Source organism: Propithecus coquereli, unplaced genomic scaffold (assembly GCF_000956105.1).
Source record: "Propithecus coquereli isolate 6110/MARCELLA unplaced genomic scaffold, Pcoq_1.0 Scaffold873, whole genome shotgun sequence".
NCBI classification, from domain to species: domain Eukaryota; kingdom Metazoa; phylum Chordata; class Mammalia; order Primates; family Indriidae; genus Propithecus; species Propithecus coquereli.
This window is the reverse complement of record NW_012154985.1, coordinates 167,751-189,079: the sequence shown is the minus strand read 5'-3', so window position 1 is coordinate 189,079 and position 21,329 is coordinate 167,751. Positions and strand designations below refer to the sequence as shown.

Genomic DNA, 21,329 nt, shown 5'->3' with positions numbered 1-21,329 from the left:
AATTTGATCACTTCTGACAACCTCCACTACTACCACCTTCGTCCAAGCCATCATCAGCTCTCTACTAGATTATTGCAGTAGCCTAACTTCTCTCCCTCCTTCTACCCTTTTCCCAGCTTTGATCTGTTCTCAACTCAGTAGCCAGGGAATTTGGAATAAAAGTGCTAGTCCTAACTATTCCCCATAGGATCTTGCTCCCATTAGGTTAGCTCTCTGACTTTATTCCATCCTCTTCTTCTACTGTCCTCCTTGCTCACTCCACTCCAGCCACACAGGTCTCTTTGCCATTTCCGGAACAGGCCAGGCATGCTTCCACACCAAGGCCTTTCGTGTGTTTTTTTCTCTGGAAGGCTCTTCCCCCAGGTATCCATAGGGCTAGCTCCCTTATTTCCTTCTCAAGTCTTTACTCAAAAGTTGCCTTCTCATTGAGGCCTTTCGACCCCCACCTATGAACATCATATTTCCCTTCCCTGACTTTTTTCTCCTAAGCATGTGTCACTTTCTAACGACATATATTTTGTTTGTTTTATTTCTCTCTCCACTTGAATGTAAATTCTACGAAGGCAGGAATTTTGTGTTTTGTTCACTGAAGTAAACCCAAAGCCTAGAACATGAATGGCACATGATATGTACTCAAAAAATACTTAGTGAAGGAATGAATGAATGAATGATGGCAGCCTGAACAAGGGCAGTGGGGGGATGGAGAGAAGGGAGGTGGATTGGACAAACAGGATATAATGATTGACTGGCTGTGAGGGTGAGGATGAAGTTAAATATGACCATCAGTGCTGAGGGGATAAATGGTTAACTTCCTCCACAGAACAGCAGTAAGGGTGGAAAGAACATGAGTTCAGTTTGGGACCCAAAATACTTGTGGGTCATCTAGGTGCAGATGTCCAGGAGGCAGCTAGATCTGAGATCAGGCTGGTGGTCAGGGCTGGAAAACAGAGGATATTCTTAAAGTCTGAAAATATAAATATTATATTAATATATACAATAGCAATGAAGAAGTTATGTATTTACCCATGTCTCCATAGTAGGAGCTTAATATTTGGTGCATGAATAAATGAGTTCTTCTGTGAGATTTCTAAGGATAGCTAATTCTATGTATGTAGCTGTCAACATATACTAAGAATTCACCAAGTGTAGCCAGGCATGGTGGCACACGCCTGTAGTCCCAGCTACTTGGGAGTCTGAGGCAGGAGGATTTATTGAGCCCAGGAGTTCAAGGCTGTAGTGTGCTGTGATCATGTATTTGAATAGTCACTGCATTCTAGCCTGGGCCACATAGAGAGACCCTGTCTCCAAAAAAGAAAAAAAAAGAATTCACCAGGTTTAAGCCTATCTTTGCTACATTGCCTTACCTAATAATGATATAACTGGTATAGTAAAATTTTGTGGTATAAAGGATAGCCCAGAGACAGTAAAAGTTCTGGGCAGCTCCCATGAAAATATATAGAGCTCTTTATACCAACAAAAGCTTACAAAACTCCTTTAATTAACCTTTCCCCTGTGGAATTAAAGATAACGTCTGTGAATATTATAGCAAGTTTAGATCTTAATTTTTAAATCAGAACTTAATTACTGCCTCAGGACTACCTTGTGTCTGCATGCTGGGAAGGGGGTCTGGGTCCTTATTTTGAAGGCGTCAAAGCCTCATGAATGCCCAAGCCCTGCCTTTTTCCCTGCCCTGGCAATACCTACTCCCACTGCCCTTACCCTTTTAATTTCTCCTGCCTACTTCCCTTAGCATCCCTTCTCTCCACTCCCCATGGCTGTAAGCATCATGAGAAAGGGACTGTATTGTGTTCACTACCACAGTGTCAGTGCAAACACGTAGCAGGAGGTGCTCAATAAATGTTCAGATAGCCAGTACCTGAGTTGTTTCCATCCTGTCTCTATTTCCAAAGAAATCAAACCTGTGTCTGAAGAAAAGGAGGCAAAAATTGAATGAGCTCTTGTTTTTCCATTGTTGATAGCAGTTTCTATTTATTAAGAACATGAAATTATGATTTATGAAGTCATCCTCACCCCACTCCCTCATCATGAGAAAGGTGAGTGAGGGAGCAAACCAGAGAAAGAAAGGTGGCACTGTGGAGAAGGTTATCACTTCCAGATGGATAAAAAAAATTGCTTGGCAGAAGGGAGGACCCTCCTGTGGTTTCACCAGTTGATCTGGTTTAGGGATTTTCTCCAGCAACTTGGCAGCCTAGCGGCAGGAGTCTCCCACACCATCCTGTGCTACTCCAGCCCTTCTCACATTGTGCATTGTGCTCTGATTATTTCTATTTGTCTCTTGCCACCACTGGACCATGAGTTACTCAAGGACATTTGAGTCCTTGGCCCCAGGGCCTGGCACAGTCAGCAATGAGTAAATACTTGCTAAATGAATAAATGAGTGCAAGAAATTTAAGAGGGTAGGGTGGGGAAGTGTGGTTTACCCAGAGCCAGACTAGTCAGGCAAATAGGACAAAAGAGGGAGGTGCTGACATGAAAACAGTCTTGAGATGGCTGGCAACAAGCTGGGCAAGGAGGCAAGTGATGCCAACTCATGGTGCAGGAGCTTTGCTTCTCCTAAGGCCAACTCCTCTTACCTCTACCTTGGCTTCCTTTCTTTTTTAAGAGACAAGGTCTCACTCTGTTGCCTGGGCTGGCATGATCATAGCTCACAGCAACCTCAAATTCCTGGGCTCCAGCAATCCTTCCACCTCAGCCTCCCAAGTAGCTGGGATTACAGGTGTATACCACCATGCCTAGCTAATTTTTAAATTTTTTGTAGAGACAGGGTCTCACTATGTTGATCAGGGTGGTCTCAAACTCCTGGCCTCAAGTGATTCTCCTGCCTCAGCGTCCCAAAGTGCTGGGATTACAGATGTGAGCCACTGTGCCCGGCCCTTGGCTTCCATTTTTACCTGCCTTTGCAGGAAACCTACACTATTAGTTCTATCTTCCCTTGGGTATTCATCCTCTCTCTTAGAGCTTTCCTTTTGGCTTCTAAACATATTTAACTTCTCATATTTAAAATAAGCTTTCATCAACACTGTTTACCTATCTCCATTTTTTTTTCATGGCCATACAAGGGGTCTTCAAAAAGTTCATGGAAAATGTGTATTATGAAAAAACTATGCATGGATTTCCAATTTTTTTCGTACCAAAATAAACTCATACTAACTTGTTATAACATGTCTGAACAGGATCTGGCACTAAAAAGGATAAGACATCAGTTTTTTTGAAAAAAGCCCCTATCAGAGCAACGTGAATTCTGCTAAAATTGAAGCAAGGACCAACATCAAATTTATGGGTGAAGCTTGGGTGGAAGGATGGTGAAATCACTGATGCTTTATAAAAAGTTTATGGGGACAATGCCCCAAAGAAATCAGCAGTTTACAAATGGCTAACTCATTTTAAGAAGGGACAAAATGATGTTGAAGATGAAGCCCATGGTGGCAGACCACCCACATCAATTTTGGAGGAAAAAATTAATCTTGTTTGTGCCCTAATTGAAGAGGACCAATGACTAACAGCAGAAACAATAGCCAACACCAGACATCTCAACTGGTTCAGCTTACACAATTCTGACTTAAAAATTAAAGTTGAGCAAACTTTCCACTCAATGGGTGCCAAAACTGTTGTGCCCAGATCAACTGCAGACAAGAGTAGAACTTTCAATGGAAATTTTAAACAAGTAGGATTGAGATCCTGAGGCATTTCTTCAAAGAATTGTAACAGATGAAATGTGGCTTTCTTTACTAATGTGATCTTGAAGACAAAGCACAATCAAAGCAATGGCTACCCAGAGGTGGAAGTGGTCCAGTCAAAGCAAAAGCGGACTGGTCAAGAGCAAAGGTCCTGGCAAGTTTTTTGGGATGCTCAAGGCATTCTGCTTGTTGACTTTCTGGAAGGCCAAAGAATGATAACATCTGCTTCTTATGAGAGTGTTTTGAGAAAGTTAGCCAAAGCTTTAGCAGAAAAATACCCGTGAAAGCTCCATCAGAGAGTCCTTCACCACGACAATGCTTCTGCTCATTCCTCTTATCAAACAAGGACAATTTTGTGAGAGTTTTGATGGGAAGTCATTAGGCATCTACTTTACAGTCCTGATTTGGCTCCTTCTGACTTCTTTTTGTTTTCTAATCTTAAAAAAAATCCATAAAGAGCACCCACTTTTCTTGTTAATAATGTGAAAAAGACTGCACTGACATGGTTAAATTCCTCGGTCCTTTAGGGATGAACTAAATGGCTGATGTCATTATTTAAAGTGTCTTGACCTTCATGAAGTTTATGTTGAGAAACAAAGTTTTTATTTTATCTTTTAATTTCACTTGTCCACAAACTGTTTGAAGTCCCTTCATACTTCCCTAAAAAGTTGTATATGCTGTTTCCATTCTCAACTCAACCCAGCTTCTATGCTCTGTAATTCTAGGTCATCAATAATTTGTAAGTCACTGAATCCCACGGCCTTTTGTAGGCATCATACTTGACCTTTCAGCAGCATCCAACCCTGCTGGCCACTCCCTCTCTTTCTTGTAACACTTTTCTCTTAGATTAAGTAACACCAGAATCTTCTGGTTTTTCTTTTACTTTCTGTCTACTCCTTCTCTTTGTATGTACATTTCCTTACCTGTATAGTAACATTAGAGTTCTTCAAGGCCAGGCCCTAGGTCTGCTTCTGTTCTTTCTTACCTTCACTCTCTCCCGCTAAATGACAGAATGTGTGCACATGGCTTCAATGGCCATCTAAAAATAGATGAATTCTAAATCTGTATCTCCAGCCCTGGCCCCATCTTCATTTCCCACCTGCCATTTACCCCTCACTGTAACATGGTTTTTGCCCTACCGGTTCACTGATGACCTCATTACTGCCAAATAACATTTCAATTTCTTGTTTTCCTAAACCACTCTGTGGCATGGGACACTTTCTGCCATCCTTCCTGAAATTTTCCCTCCCCAAATCTTAGTACTCTCTCTCAGTTGAGGACCATTTTCTTTTAGTCATCTTTGGTGGCCCTTCTTCTACCTGCCTTTTGGGCTACTGGTTTCTAAAAGCTGATGAAACATAAAGCAGTGACTTATTAAGTAAAGGCAAACTGATGCCATGTTAGGAGGGGTTTGCAGGATGGAAATCAAGCAAATGCTCAAGTCCAAACATTTTGGTTCTTATGGGACAAGGGTAGCAAACCATGATTTGATTCTCTCCCTGGTGGGCAAAACAAAGGCATAATGCTAGTGAAGGCAGAAATTAGTATCATTCATCCCCTTTCAAAATTCCCATGAGGTTAACTCAGTATCAGTGGTTTAATTTATCTAGGCTGGGCGTGGTGGCTCATGCCATAATCCCAGCACTTTGGGAGGCCGAGGTGGGAGGATCCCTTGAGGCCAGAGTTTTGATACCAGCCTGGGCAACACAGTGAGACCCTGTATCTTAAAACAAACAAACAAACATACACAAAAGTCTAATTTCTCAAAACTAACAGAATAGCTATTTAGTAAAGTTAATAAACACACTTAGCTTCATACTTGAATGCTGTTGATATTTATTAATATTAATACACAACAAATGGAGACTAAATGTTGCTTTTTAACAGGAACAGACTTTGGTGCAATTTCCTTCCTGGAGAGCGTATGCACTCAGATCATGAGACCTAAGATAAAACAAAGACTGGATTGTCAAGAACCAAACAACGGCTATATTTTACCTATTAATATAAAAACTGCTAAAGGCAAACTGAGATGTTTAAAATATTCTTTATGCTAAGTTCATGTAAGCAAACGGAAAATTAAAACTAATCCTAAAACTTTAGGACGTCAGATATAGACGTAACACAACTATTTAAATTTTTGCATCAACGAAAATTTGTTATATCTTTCACTGTACTTGTACTACAATGACATGCTTGTTGCTTCTACACTACACAAAGTCAACAGTTATCACCAACAATGCAATATAACTAGATCTGAGCAAGACTTCAAAGTGACTCTGCTCCACCCAAATTAAGAAAATTCAATCCAGGATTAACAACATATTTTGATTTTAGAACCAGCTCTTATTTTTTTCTCATGTCATACATATTTGTCACTTAACATTTCTCTCCTGCAAATTTTTTTCCTTCAAAAATTCAGCTGCATCTCTCCTGCAAATTGTAATGCATGTCCTCGCCATCATCTTTTTCTGACATGTTAAAATTAATTTTTAGAAATTTCAAAAACAATGAAATTGTACTTCCAATTCTAAACCTGCGATCAGATTCCTGCTTTGACGCAAAACATACTCCTCTGCAGTGTACCCCACCAGCGCAGCGACTCCCTTTCTTTCTCTCTATTCCTTTGCCCTGAAGGCATTTCTGGATTGCTTAACACTTGCTCTTTGGCTGCCGAGACAGTCAGGACACCTAAGGCCATTTGGACTTATCACTCCTCTCCTCCTTCTTTTCTATGGCTAATACCACTTTCCTGCTTTTTTTCTACTGCTGAATCTCCAGACTTGGTGCAGTCATCAGGGGGACAGAGTCGATTTCGGCTTCGAGCTCCCGGTTGGTAAAGCTGCATTGCTGGGCGATCCTAAAGTAAAATGAAATATGTTAATGTGAAAACGTTGCTACTGAGCTTTCTACACGGGATTTTCAGAGACACATGTTATGTATTAACATATACCCAAAACAAGTCATATAAGACAAAAATGTGAGGGCATAGTACATGACAACTGCCCACTTTATCTCCCCTACCTTCAAAGAAAAACAACCATTTTGTAAGTATTATTTTATATGCTTAGGGTAAATTTTTGAGAAATCTGCCTTATTTTCTTAACCATCTCAAGTTGAACTAATCAGCCTGATTTTTTTTTTTTTTTACTTAGAAACCACAGCTATTGCCTATCTGTCCTCCCCATCAGTAAGTTGACTTTAAGATGTACCACCACATAAGAAAATGTTTAGGAGTAAAACCAACAATAATAGAGAATGAAAACTTTTTTTTTTTTTTTTGAGACAGAGTCTCATTCTCTTGCCTGGGTTAGAATGCCATGGCATCAGCCTAGCTCACAGCAACCTCAAACTCCTGGGCTCAAGCGATCCTCCTGCCTCAGCCTCCCAGGTAGCTGGGACTACAGGCACGCGCCACCATGCCCAGCTAATTTTTTCTACTTTTAGTTGTTTGGCCAATTTCTTTCTATTTCCAGTAGAGACGGGATCTCGCTCTTGCTCAGGCTGGTCTCGAACTCCTGAGCTCAAACAATCTGCCCGCCTTGGCCTCCCAGAGTGCTAGGATTACAGGTGTGAGCCACCGCGCCTGGCCGAGAATGAAAACTCTTAAGTGGAGATTTCCCTGAAATTATGAGCTCAGACTCCAAGTAACTTGCCATGAACATAATTTGTTTTTTAATTCAGGTATAATGTAACACTTCAGCAAGTGGCGTTTTAGATCTCAGATTCCTAAATAAGCCGCAATAAAGTTATCATGTACCTCTTAGTTCAAGTAATGTGTTTAGTTTATGACAATAAAATCATGGAAAACATAAACATATAGGCCTTTTTTTAGAATTCAACAAAAAATTACATGAGCCTTTCCTACTTTCTCCCTGATTTATGAAAGTTAGCCCTAAAACATTATTTGAAATTAAATAATTCCAGCAAAATATTTAGATTAAAAGAGAACTTAAGGAGACATTTCAAGCAAATACAATTTGTGGACCTTAACAGCAATTGGAAAAATCTGAACACTTAGTAGAGAGGATGTTAAGGAATTATTATTAGTTTTTTTTTGGTGTGAAAATGCTACTAGGGTTATATTAAGAAAAAGAGTCTTCATCTCAAATGTTGACGTCCTTAAGGAAGAAATTATGTCTAGGATTTGCTTGAAAATAATCCAGTAGGGGTAGGGATGGAATAGAGCAGAAAGAAAGTTGGCATGAGCTGATAATTGCTGAAAAGCTGGGTGATGGGTACATGGGGGTTTGTCATACTCTATTCTCTCTACTTTTGTGTATGTTTGAAATTTCTGCAATAAGTTAATAAAAGAACCCAGCAAGACTGAAAAAAAAAAAGGTTGCAGATAGTTAAATTTCCCCTTTCAAAATCCTACAATAAACAATGAGCTAGCCTTTTCCTTTACACTTGCAGGAAAAGGAAAAAAATCCTCATGAAAATAGACAAGTTTAACAAAAAGCAGCACCTTGTTTCTTATGCGATCTCTCTTAACCACTTCCTCTTTCTTTTCTGCTTTTTCTGAGCTGCCTAATGATTCCGTACTTTCATTCTTCTTTCCTTTATCCCGAAGTGCTTCTTTCTCTTTTTTCATTTCTTCTTCTTTTCTTTTAAAAGCCTTGTCTTTCTCATAACGCTCCTTCTGCCTACGGCGCTCTTCTTCTTGCCGCTTCAGCCTCTCCCTTTCTCGAAGTATGCGCTCCTGATCTCGTTCATAATCCCGTTCTCTCTCCCTGTAGTCTCTGCCACTGTCATCTTCAGCTCTGCATGAAAAACAAATCTGAGCTAGAACCCTCAAAGATCCTGTAATCACAAATGCAGGAACACTGCGATTCTGACTGGTCCACTGCAGTGAGGATATACTTTTAGAGCAGAGTGAAAAATACTAGTGTTTTAAAAAGCAACAGAAACCAAAAACCATTCACCCAGATTAAGACACTAGAATATTTGAAACCCTTCCTCCTCATCCCCCTGCCCCGGATAAAACAGTTTATCTTAATTCAGGTCAAAGTCCAGAATATAGCAGCAAAACTAGCATCTAGAAATCAAATATACCAAAGAGCCCTCGACTACTGACCTCTTTGGCTTCTCATCTTTAAGTTCGCTATCAGATCGCTTGGGCAATGTACAACTTTGCCCACTGGCTCTTTCATCATTCAGATTCTCTTTGTCCAATTTCTTAGGTTTTTCTCTTTTGTCCAACTCTTTTTCATCTCCTTTTTCTGGCTTCTTCAGCAGCTTTAAAGAGAATATGTTTATTTTTATTTTGAAGGGTGAGACACTGTCTTCTCATTCTATCAAAGAAAACAATATACTAAATATTTAAAATTTAGACTACAGAAGCCCCCATCTCTGCAGGTACTCTAAACTTTCAGGTGAACTACTACTAGTGCACGAGAGTAGTAATTTACTAAAAGGATGATATTAATGTGAAAGTGTTATCCACCCAAATGAAGTGGTTTAATCACTTTGTGGCAATGGGATCAAGACTCCTTTGGCTTTCAGTGGGTCAACCTTTAAGTGAACCAATGCACACTTCCAAGTATGCTTCTGTACCAAATCGGCGTGTCAGTGTAACTTGATGGGAAATATCCCACAAGTTTAAAATTCTAGGCAGATCATTACTGTTGGACTGTTTTTTTATGTAGTACTTGGAATGACAAACACCTTCACCACCAAAGGAGAGATCCATTGCAGGAATAATGGTGCCTTGAGCCTGAGAGTAACATACTTATAATGGTAGAATTATATTATCATTAAAGATGAATAGCAAGAATTATTTGGCATTTGATTTAAAAATCTAAATGCCTTATACAACAGAATGGTGAAGTTCCATCTCTATTGAGTAGGAACTCTGTACTCAATGCCATACATATTTATATATGTCCGAAAGTGCCATTGTTTCTCATATCACTGCTACAAATCTCTCTAGAATACCCCCAAGTGTTGGATAGTCAGAGAGATTCTTAGGCAAAATAGAAGAATTTCAAGTTTCAGGGTAAAGGTATTATACAAGTTTCATCTCAGGGTGAAGGCATCAAACAAGTCAACAAGCAAAAGGCAAAGCACCACAAGACTCAAGCATGAGGTATGTCAGCACACAGATAGCCACTGCAAATGGAAAATCCAAACTGGACACTAAGAAGGCATCAGTGTGAAGTAAGGATACCATGTGCAGGTTTCATTGGAAGTGTTCTTATTTCTCTAATGAACGTCTTTATTAGAAGCCAAGATGTTCATTACTCTAGTAAGAACATTAACGAACGTCTCTAGCATGGCTGGCTCTACCTTCTGCCTTGCTGATTGTTAAGAATAGCAAGTCAAGTCACTTGTGGCATGGCGGACAGAGAGATTGCTTAAAGGAATTAAGATGAGAAACTCCGCTCCTCCCCAATCCCCTTATCACCAATAATAAGCCCTGTAGAGACTCAGGAAACCTTAGCTACATAAACTGCTGAGTTTTCAGGAGATAAAAGGAGATCCTGCCACCACCTGTGAGATTTTCTCTGACTTTTTGAAGTTCACTGGAGCAAGGGCTGCCCAAGGCATGCCCTCAGAAAGGAAGCAGCAAGTTTGGGATCTTTCTATAGGTTTTCCGCTTCCTACATGCAATACATTAATCAGAATCTGCTGCTCCCAGATTCCCAGCTTGATTCAAGAAGATAACATGGGAGTCACATGAGAGGGAAAGGCACATAATGCAGGATATATATTCCTAGTCCTCCCATAAGGAAGCCAGTTATGAGAGTCATATAAGGTGAGAAAGAGCTATATAGGCATGGTTATCCTCTGGCTGTATGTCACTGAAGCTTCTGGGTACACAGCAGAGCATCAGGAAGTCATCTGAGATTCCTTTAAAGTAGGTATTTAAAACAACTCAGCTTTTAAGAAGACCCAAGTCAGTCTGAAGGGGTTTTCAATAGGTAACACTACTACCACCACCACCAAAAGGACTTATTAACTAAGACCTGTGTGTGTGACATGATACTAGGTGCTCTGTATCATGTACTTGGTCCTTACATTTTTCTGATTCACAGCTTGTAACAGAAACCTGTGTACCTGAAGACAGTGGAAAACAAACAGATGAGGCAACTTCATGTATCAATTATGAAGGAAAAGCTGAATAAAACCCATAATTCATGCCAGCCAGCCCTAAGCCCTCATTTACTATGAATTGAGAGAACAGTAATCTAAAAATCGAACATTTTCAATGATAAAAAATAAAACAGATCTACATTGAAAAAATGATAACATAAAATACTTAATCCATTTAAATGATCTTAAATTTAAAAAATAATAGGATTATAGGAAAGATTTTTAATGGCCCACTTCCCCCCAAAAAGGACAAAAACAAAACCAAAACCAAAACCTTATTTACATTAACACAAGATGCATGCATATTTAAAGAGGCAGACACACAATTATCAGCAACATGCAGTCAGTTACAATTATTTTCATACCTTAATCTTTGGTTCATCCTTTAATTTATTGTCCCTTTCTGGAACTCTGTCTACCTTCTTTAGTTTTTCTATATCTTTCCTTTTTCGTTTCTCTTCTTCTTTCCATTTTCTCCTCTCTTCTTCTCTTTGTCTTTTTCTTTCTATTTCTCGCCTCCTCCTTTCTTCTCTCTTTTCTTCTCTCATTCTCTAGAAAGAAACACCAACACAAACCTTCAAATAAGATAATCAGCACCAAAATTCTAATCAATCACAAAAACATGGTGGGCACCCACTAAACTGGACCATCTTTCCTTCCTACTTTCTACAAAGTGGCATGCTACCTCCTTACCCCCACCCCACCAAGAAAATTACAGAGAATGAAGACTAGGACCTGCTAATATCAAAATCTATTGCTGCCTTGCTATATTTCTAGATGCTTTCAGAATATCAAGAGAGTGTCTCTAGGACAAGCTAAGGACTCTCCAGGTTTGCAGAGCGAACCCCTGGTCCAACAACCAGAGTGAAGGAGAGGGCCAGAGAGTGAGACCAATGGGCCAAATCTTTGAAGATTAATGCTGAAAATGCAGCTATTTCTCCTATAGAACCCCAATGCTCTTAAAATGTTTATAAAATATGAACCAATTAAATTAAAGTAGTGAGAGAACTATAAAAACAAAAGATTTACCTGCTTGTTTTTCAGGAAGCTCAAAAGTGGGGTTGTCTTTTTAGCTACATAAATGTAAACAGATTATTAATATAATACTTATCAACCCCTAGAAAGGATTCCATCTTCTGACATTCCCTGCCACCCACCCAAGGTGGGAAAACTATACCCCTTAAACAGAAAGCTCACAACTGGATCATCAGAAAGAAGTTTAACAGTATTCCTATTTCAACAATACGGGTTTAAAATGCTTTTTTAAAAGTGAAGAAATTCAAATGAAAATAAAGCTGTTTTTTAAAAGACTAATTCCCAGTTGGTGAGAATTAAATATGAAGGACATTTTCTTGTTTTACTGACATGGGTATAAATATGTTCAACTGTAAAGAAATTGGGGGAAGGGGCAAAGAAAATATCTAATCCTTTTGACTGCATAATTCTACTTCTGGGAATTTATTTTAAGGAAGTTACCAGAAATGGGCATATACTATGTATCTATAACAATGCTATTAGCCTTGTAGCCATCTTTGTGAACACATACCTCCTTAGGATAAATTCTTAGGAATGGAAATGCTAGATCAAAGACTGCTCATGTTTAGAGCTACTGATAGAGTAGTGATAGCCCACTACTTAGAACCAACACCCAAGCTAGACTTTCTCAAAAAGTTTTCAATTTTACAGTAACTAATTTCAGTTTTTGATATTTTCAAGTCAGAATTTTTTTAGGACTAGGAACTTATTACTAGGAAATACCAATTGATCTTCAAAGGCTTACCATTGTCTATACATCCCTTATTAGTCTTCAAACTTTTTATAATACAGTTGTGTGACACTAAATAGGTCAGAGAAGTTTTTCCATCTTATCAATGCATTCTCATAATCCTGTGTGGCAGGTATTATCACCTGCATTTTATAGCAGAAGAAACAGTCTCAGAGAAGCTAATGACTTCCCCAAGGTCACACAGCTAGCAAGTGATGAAAGTGGGAGACAGACTTAGGTATTGTGATGAAAAAGCTGTTGCCCTAATTCCTTCTGCCCACTTACCTATTAATTCTCTATTTTTTGCTTCTATTTCCTCTAGCAGTGTCTCTGGAGTAGATGTCATTTTCTCATTATCTGTGGCATAACTTTCCAAAAACTTTCTATATTCTGGATCTAAATAATCATTCAAGAAAACAGAAAAATATAGCAGACTTTAAACAAAAAAGGAGATATTTATTATCTAGGATACTTATTTATCAAAGATGATTTTCTACTTCATGGAAGATTGATTAAAAAAAAAACTATACCAACAAGATAGACTATTTAGGGCTTAATTGGTCACTTACACTCAGAGCTCCTATTACCCGTACTCACTAAGGGAGTCTGGTGAAACAGGAGATCAGGAAAAATGAGACACTATACATTGTAACAAAACTGCCAAGGGTGTTACATAGTTTGCTTTTAAAAGTCACTGCTCCTACTAATCCAGAGTCATACTTATGGCAGCTATGGAATCTTCAGAGAATATTATGTATAGCATTTAAGCAATTCTTCTATGGGTATACCTCATTTTAAATAAACTCAACATATGAAAATCAGGTGTTCCAAAAAGATAAATTAAGGGGGAAGTCCTATACATGGCACTGGAAGTGAAGATAATTCCTGGAGTTCTCTCCCAGACACCTCTGACATGAGAAAGGGTAACATGTCTGAGTCATATTCGTTGCTTCTATATACTGTTGACCATTGTCACTGAATCTAGTCTTTCAGATGGAAATCTGTTATATAACTAATAAGCAACTGTATGTTACTGAGTTTTTACTGTTTTCTTTATAAAATACCTATTATAACAAATGATGGAAATTAAACTAGATTGTTCTAAGATATCAATCTGATATAAAATACAGAGGCTAAGTCCTTATCCAACATAACAAGAGTTATCTAACAGTTATCCAACATAACAGCATAACGTTACAGAGCTCTCAAAATCTGGAGCTGGTTTACTTCAAATGGCAATTATTCTAGTTTTTCAGTTCTTATATTTCTGTTCAACTTAATTACTATTAATATGTGTGTAGTGAACTGCATAGTCAGGCCTAGAAAATAGGACTGACCACTTCAGCTACTTTGTATGAAGTTACTTGGGTATGGAAATTTTTCCATCATAGTTCAAACCTTCTTTTTTATAAATATAATGGGAACCAAAAGTCAAATAATCATAAAAATGGTAAAAGGCCTCAAGGAGCAGTTGTTATATTTTGAAACATCTGAATTTTTTCATTTGCTGCTCAATAGTCAACACTATACTGTTCAGTGGTGGAGGAATGAAATGCCACTAGCCAAAGAAAGCAGAAACTCTGTAGGAAACTCACCTCCATTCTAACAATTAAGCAAAGTTTCCATCGGCAATTAACATTTCTCATTAACTTTATTCTATATTCTATAAAATATTGGGGTCTAAGTACCTCTCACAAAAGTATTTTTTAAAAAACTCCATGGCAATAGCATTATATAACTAGAACTATACTGTACCATCATCGATAGTCCCAACTTTGGTATCTCTTTTCTTAGTCTTCTTTTTTGCAGCTTTTTGAAAAGGTGCAAATTCTACTATAGCAGGATATTCCTGACCTGTTTAGAAAAAAAAATACCACACTTGCCATAACAAAGAAAATGTCAAAAGTGGATAGAAGGGAATCAACTCACTGCTTTCTAGGCCTCCTCTGATGGCAGTCATCTGAAGAGGGTCTCCCAAAGGGCATAAAGCACACTGGCACAACCATAATCAATACACTATGAAAGGAGCCCAAAATTCACACTGATAACATAATGAAAAGATATGGCATGAAAGTATTATTTAAATTCAACTTCTAAAATGCGATACTGTCCATGCTTTAAAAAGGGCTTGTTAAAAAAAGTAAGATGTGATATTGCAATATGTGAAAAAAGACCCTACAAGCTAAATTTCATTTAAAAATAATTATAAATCTATAGAATAGTCAAATCCATAGAGACAGAAAGTCAATTAGTGGCTGTACAAAGTTGGGGGTGGTAGTGGTGTGAAGAATGAGGAATGACAACTAATGGGTGGGATTTCTCATTGGGATGATGAACATGTTCTAAACTTAGATTGTGGTGGTGGTTGCACAATTCTGTGAATATACTACAAATCACTGAAATGCACACTTTAAAAGGCTAAATTTTTAAGGTACGTGAATTATCAAAAGCTGTTATTTAAGAAAAGCCTAACTATGTGAGATGATTGATGTGTTAATCAGCTTGACTGTGGTAATTATTTCACATGTAGACATATATCAAATTATCACATTGTACAATTTAAATATATGTACAGTTTTGTCAATTATACCCTATTATCACTAAAAAAAAAAAAAAAAAAACACCAAGACACTAAAAGCACAGCAACAAAAGTAAAATTAGAGGGGGTAGATCTCATGTTAAGTGTTCTTACCACAATAAAAGAAAAAATAAAAAATTGGCTGGGCACAGTGGTTCACACCTATAATCCTAGCACCTTGGGAAGCCGAAGCAGTAGGATGGCTTGAGGCCAGGAGTTTGAGACCAGCCTAGCACCATAGGAAGACCCCTCCAAAAAATTTAAAATCAAGTCCAGGCCCAGCACTTTGGGAGGCCGAAGTAGGAAGATGGCTTGAGTCCAAGAGTTCGAGAACAGCCTAAGCAACATAGTGGACCTCGTCTCTTCAAAAAACAGAAAAATCAGCCAGGCTTGGTGGTGCACACCTATATTCCCAGCTACTTGGGAGGCTGAAGCAGAAGGCCCACTTGCGCCCAGCTCAGGAGTTTGAGGCTGCACTGAGCTACAATGACACCGCTGCACTCTAGCTGGGAAATAGAGTGAGACCCTGTCTCAAAAAAACCAAAAAACCAGCCCCCCCCAGCCTGCAAATAACAAGTCAAATAATAAGTGTTGGCAAGGATGTGGAGAAACTGGAACATTCATATTCATGTATTCTTGATGAGAATGTAAAATGGTGCAGGTGCTATGGAAAACAGTATGGCAGCTCCTCAAAAAACTAGAAATAGAATTACCATATAACCCCAGAAATTCCACTTCTGGGTATATACCTGAAAGAAGCGAAAGTGGAGACTTGAACATGTATTTGTACACTCATGTTCATAGCAGTATTTTTCACAATAGCTAAAAAGTGAAAGCAACCCATCAATGGATGAGTGAATAAACAAAATATATATACAATGTGTATATATATATATATATATATATATATATATATACACACACACAATGGAATATTAGTCAGCCTTGACAATGAAGGAAATTCTGATACATGCTACAACATGGATGAACCTTGAGGACATCATGCTAAGTGAAATAAGCCAGTCACGAAAGACACTATATGATTCCACTATATGAGATACCTAGAGTAGTAAAACTGATAGAGGCAGAAAGTGTAATGGTGGTTGCCAGGGGTAGGGGAGAACTGGAAATGTGGAGTTGTTTAATGGGTATAAAGTTTCAGTTTTACACGATGAAAAAGTTCTGAAGATTGCTTGTACAACAACGTGAATATACTTTGACACTACTGAACGCTTAAAATGGTTAAGATGGTAAATTTTACATTATATACATTTTACTGCAATTTAAAAAACAAACAAAAAAAGAAATGAGGTAATGATATGTGCTATGACATGGAAGAACTTTGAAAACTGCTAAATAAAAGCAGCCAGTCACAAAGGGCCACATGTTTTACAATTCCATTTATATGAAAATGTCCAGCAGAGGGAAATCCAGATACAGAAAGTAGATTAGTGGTTGGTTGCCAGGGGCCTCGGGGAAGGGAGAACAGGAAACAACTACTAATGGATATGGGTTTCTTTTTGGAGTGATGAAACATTCTGGAATTAGTAGTGATGGTTGTATAACTTTGTGAATATACTAAAAACCACTTAATCGTACACTTTTAAAGGGTGAATTGTATGACATATGAGGTATAGTTCAATAAGAAAACCCCAAGTTTGGAGTTGAATGTGAAAAAAAAAGAAAAGAAAACCCCAAGTGACTACTGGAAACAAAAATAACACCAACTCCCTGCCATAGGACAACATCATATAAGCTATAAAATCCTATCCTTAGATAATTAGCATGTAGATATAAGCCAGAATAAAATAGTTAGACCTAACAAAAAGGTAACACATAGCAGTCATGGTTGAAACATGCTTTTGGGAGTCCTAGTAAATGCAGAATGAGATTAGCTTCAAAACTGTGATATAGAAGGAACAGATAAACCAGACTGAAGCAGAGGGAAAGACAGGCTAGAAAAACAGAAGTGAGGCCAGATTATGGAGGACCCTGACTACCAGGCTAAAGAGTTTGGACTTTTTCTTCACAACTATTAACTTAAATCATTATTTTCAAAAAGATTAATTTTATGGCACTATAATAGACTGAATTATACAAAAGTAGAAAAAAATTGAAAATTCTATCAGTTTAGAGACAGTGGTTGTCTAAGTGTTAGGTGATGAGGATATAAAGTATCAAAGTATTAGTAAGTGTAGGTTATCTAGACATTAAAAAACAATAAACCAACAAGTTTCATCACTTGTTTTAAATGTAAGGAATAAAAAAAGGAAAAAACTAAACACAACTCAGACTTCCAGGCTAAGTAACTAGGAAACCATTGCTATCTATCTACTGGAATAAAAAAGTTGGAGTGGAGGCTGAGCACATACTTGGAGTGGCTCATGCCTGTAATCCTAGTACATTGGGAGGCTAAGGTGGGAGGATGGCTTGAGGCCAGGAGTTCAATACCAGCCTGGGCAGCACAGCAAGACCCCATATCTAAAAAAAATAAATAAATTAGCCGAGTGGTGGCATGTACCTATAGTCCTAGCTACTTGGGAGGCTGAGGTAGGAAGACGGCTTGAGCCCAGGATTTCAAGGCTGCAGTGAGCTATGATCATGCCACTGCAGGCCAGCCTGGGCAACAGAGTGAGACATTATCTCAAAAAAAAAAAAAAAAGTTTGGAGTGAAGAAAGAGCTGGTTTGGGGAGATGAATGAAAGTTGGACAAACAGTGGCAATTCTTCAATTTTTACTGACATATTCCTTGACAAATATTTAATTTTCACCAACTTTGAAGTAATACTGAAAACAACAAAACTAAACATGAAGACACACCACTCACCTATCGATACAAAGCCAAAAGAAAAGTGGCAAATAGCAGCTTAGACAGTCTCTGGCTAAGTGCTGCAAGCAGTAGACAATAAATTAAAAGAGAGTTATGGCAGAAATTTGTCTTCCCTATAGACTTGACCCTCCTGGATACAAAATGAAAGATCATCAAATTCAATCTTTTAATTATATATAACTTTGTGAAAATGTTAAACAGTATTGCAACTGAAAATTGTTGGCTACAAGGATTTGAATTAAATAAATAAATGTTGGTCCTTGAAGCAAGATGAAAAGTAAATATTTAAAACTTGTCAAACAAGTTTAAAGAGTCATTTATCAGCACTGCTGCTGAAATTAAACAGTCAAAATAGCATGTCTAATCCAGGGCAAAAACTTGGTCACACGAGAAGTGGCAATTTAATTCAGCTGATCAAACTAAAGAAATAACAATAAAAATACCCAAGGGCTGTGAAAAGTCGCATGTCTATTTATAAGACTGTAATAAGCTTATCAAATGTGTAAAACTCTTTAAATGATGCACATTTTATCACCCAGGAAACTCTGCGATGTGTATATTGTCTTAAATATACAAATGACAAAGAAACTCCCCTTCTAGTTCAGTTACAAGGACTCACCTTTATTGTCAAGGAATACATAACCATCAAAGCGATCCCTGAACAAAATAATGTCCTCCTGGTTTTTAAAGTTGATGTATGCTCTGGCATACATATGAGGATACAGACTGCAGAGAGGAAAGCAATTATGTAAATGTGCTTGCAGGTGTCTGGCTGAATTACAAGTATGCATATATTAAAGAGACAGGCTCAAAAATCAAATGGAAAACATTAGTAGGATAAAAAGAATGGAAAAAACCTTTTATCCCTCCTCCCTCTTTTTTTTTTTTTTTTTTACCTAGTATCATTAGAAAAAAACTCAAAATAATCATGTTCAGGCATAGGTTGAAGATGTTCCTGAAGCTGCTCCTTGGTCAAAGTGGGAGGTAATCTTCGAATTACCACCTTAAGAAATGAATAAGTAAAATAAAATTAGTACAAACCAATTTTCTGTCATACCTCAAAGAATCACAGTTCCTGAAGAAAGATGGGCTTTAAAATATGAGATCACTTATAAAAACCTAGGAGAAAACATTCTTCTGCAGCTCAATGCTCAGAATTAGTCAAACATAATAGTTAAAGTGGTTTTTAAAAACTCTTTGGAATGAGAACTGCCTGGAGCAAGGAAAATTTCAAGTTTTGCTCTTAAGCCTGCAGTTTATCAGGTTTGCCTATCATTTTCTATCACCTATTTTTCAACAGATGTAGTGGCAAGAAATTAGTAGGCCAACCCCTCGTCTTTGTGGGTGCCACGAAATCTTGATTTAGTAATCTTTCTCTCCCACGTCCAACATACCCTAAAACAAAATCCTTGCCCCATTCAGCCTAAAGAATTCAAAACTCTAGGATGCTCTGGGTCTGCCTCACAGACCATTCATCCGCCTTGAGCTCTCCCTCGATCCCCCGCTCCCGGCGGACCATGACTATTCCTACCACAAACTACTCCCATCCCTGATGTCCCCTTCACTATTTAATAATTGTCCCCAGTTAAACATTTAATTCCTCATTATTTTTACCGTCGCTCCCCCCCATTACCTCACAGCTCTGACCTAAACCGTTCTCTTCTAGGGAGTCCCTCTTTTCCTAACCCCCACCCCAGGGCTTGGCTGGGAGGGGCTCCCCCCATTTCGGGGGAGTGGATGAGACAGGGTGATACGATTTTCATTGAGCGAAGAGATAGGGAGGGGACCGGGAAGAGGAAGAGGGCAGCCCCATTCCCAACCATCCTCCACGAGCCGCGGGCCCGTCCCGCCCTCTCCGGAGCCAACCGCCGGCCGGGCACCTTGCTCAGCGCCTCTTTCTTCTCCTTATTGCGATCCTGCTTATCTTCCCCTTTGGCGCTGTCCCCCGAAGTCCCACCGCCACTACCTGTGGCCCCCGGGGGCGTTAACAGGGTTACTCGCTTCTCCTTAGGCCTATGCTCCTTCTCTTCCTTCATGGCCACGACTGCGTTCCTCGCAACGGCTGCTCGGCCTGAACCTCGCTACGCCGGGCACCTACGGCCGGGCAGCACCCGTCAAAGCTCCGCCCCCAACAACTGCCCTTGGTGATAAGCCGGGCCCCGCGTTCCACTGGGCCCCGCCAGGATCTCGCGAGACTTCAGGACACCCATCCTCCCACAACGGAAAGGTTTTAACACCTGGTCGTTACTTCCAGCCTGCGAAATCCCCGCACCGCCCAATCCCCTCGCGGCCCAGACTCCCTGGGGTCTCGCTCCTTCGCGCGTCATTAGCAACTCCGCCATCTTGACTAGGAACGACTCTGTCAGGGACTACGAGTCCCGGCATACAAAGCAGCCCCCCTCTTTTGGTGGGGCGTTCTGAAGCCATAGATTTCTCAGGGTCCCTATTTGTAGTAAATTGGATACTTTCATCTTGAAAATTTAGTGTTTTTCAAGTCGAAGGATAGGTTTTGCGGCCCGTACTTCGCTTAGTTTTCCTCATATAAACTCAGTATTATCCAAATTTTGCCTCACTAGAGGAACGACTTGCATTTTCTATCACTGAATCTAAAGTGTACTTTCAGAAGCTTTAGAATTTCTTTTCCGCAGATTGATTAGGATTCGCAGATACTTCATAAACACTCACAAGATACTGGTATTTAAAGTAGTAATATGACCAAAATGTATGAGATTTATTTTCATCACCTTTTTTTAGTAAAAGGATTCTCTCCTGGGGACTCCACAGAGAAGGGGTAAAAAATAAAACCCAACTTGATTTAACTGGGATCACCCTCCACCCCGCTTTTTAAAAGGCCAATTATACATTATTTATAATGACCCCAAACTGGAAACAATCCAAATGTTCATCAACAGGCGAATGCATAAACAAAATGTGGTACATTCATAGGATAAAATGCTACTCAGCAATAAGAATGAACTACTGAGACACCTATCAAGTGAGTCTGAGAGAGTCTGTCTAAGTGAGTCTCAGAATGATTGTGTTGAGTGAAAGAATCCAGACGCAAAGAGAGTACATGTTGTACGATTCCATTTACATGAAATTCTAGAAAAGGTAAAATTATAGTGAGAGAAAGCAGATCAGGCAGGGTGGGTGGAGGGAATTGATTGCAAAGGTGCTTTTTGGAGTGCTGAAAATGTTCCTTATTATGATTGTGGTGGTGGTTGCCTAACCGCACACATTTGTTTAAACTCATTGGACACTCAAATTTTTATTTTATATAAATTGTACCTTAATAAAGTTCAGCCCTGAAAGATAAAAAAAAAAATACAAAATTTAAAAAATAGGCTGGGCACGGTGGCTCAC

The 21,329-nt window shown here is 38.9% G+C and overlaps 1 protein-coding gene across 1 annotated transcript; it reads right to left on the bottom strand.

The window, feature by feature from the left end:
• Positions 1 to 6,095: 6,095 nt before the first annotated feature.
• On the bottom strand, positions 6,096 to 20,075 carry UPF3B (UPF3 regulator of nonsense transcripts homolog B (yeast)). Its single transcript, XM_012664225.1, has 11 exons — positions 19,847 to 20,075; positions 18,863 to 18,969; positions 18,586 to 18,692; positions 14,314 to 14,412; positions 12,844 to 12,954; positions 11,823 to 11,866; positions 11,159 to 11,344; positions 10,719 to 10,757; positions 8,776 to 8,936; positions 8,167 to 8,461; positions 6,096 to 6,558 (listed from the first exon to the last, which is right to left on the bottom strand). Exons 1-11 carry the CDS (start codon positions 20,000 to 20,002, stop codon positions 6,409 to 6,411), a joined length of 1,455 nt encoding a protein of 484 aa, XP_012519679.1. The 5' UTR covers positions 20,003 to 20,075; the 3' UTR covers positions 6,096 to 6,408.
• Positions 20,076 to 21,329: the final 1,254 nt, after the last annotated feature.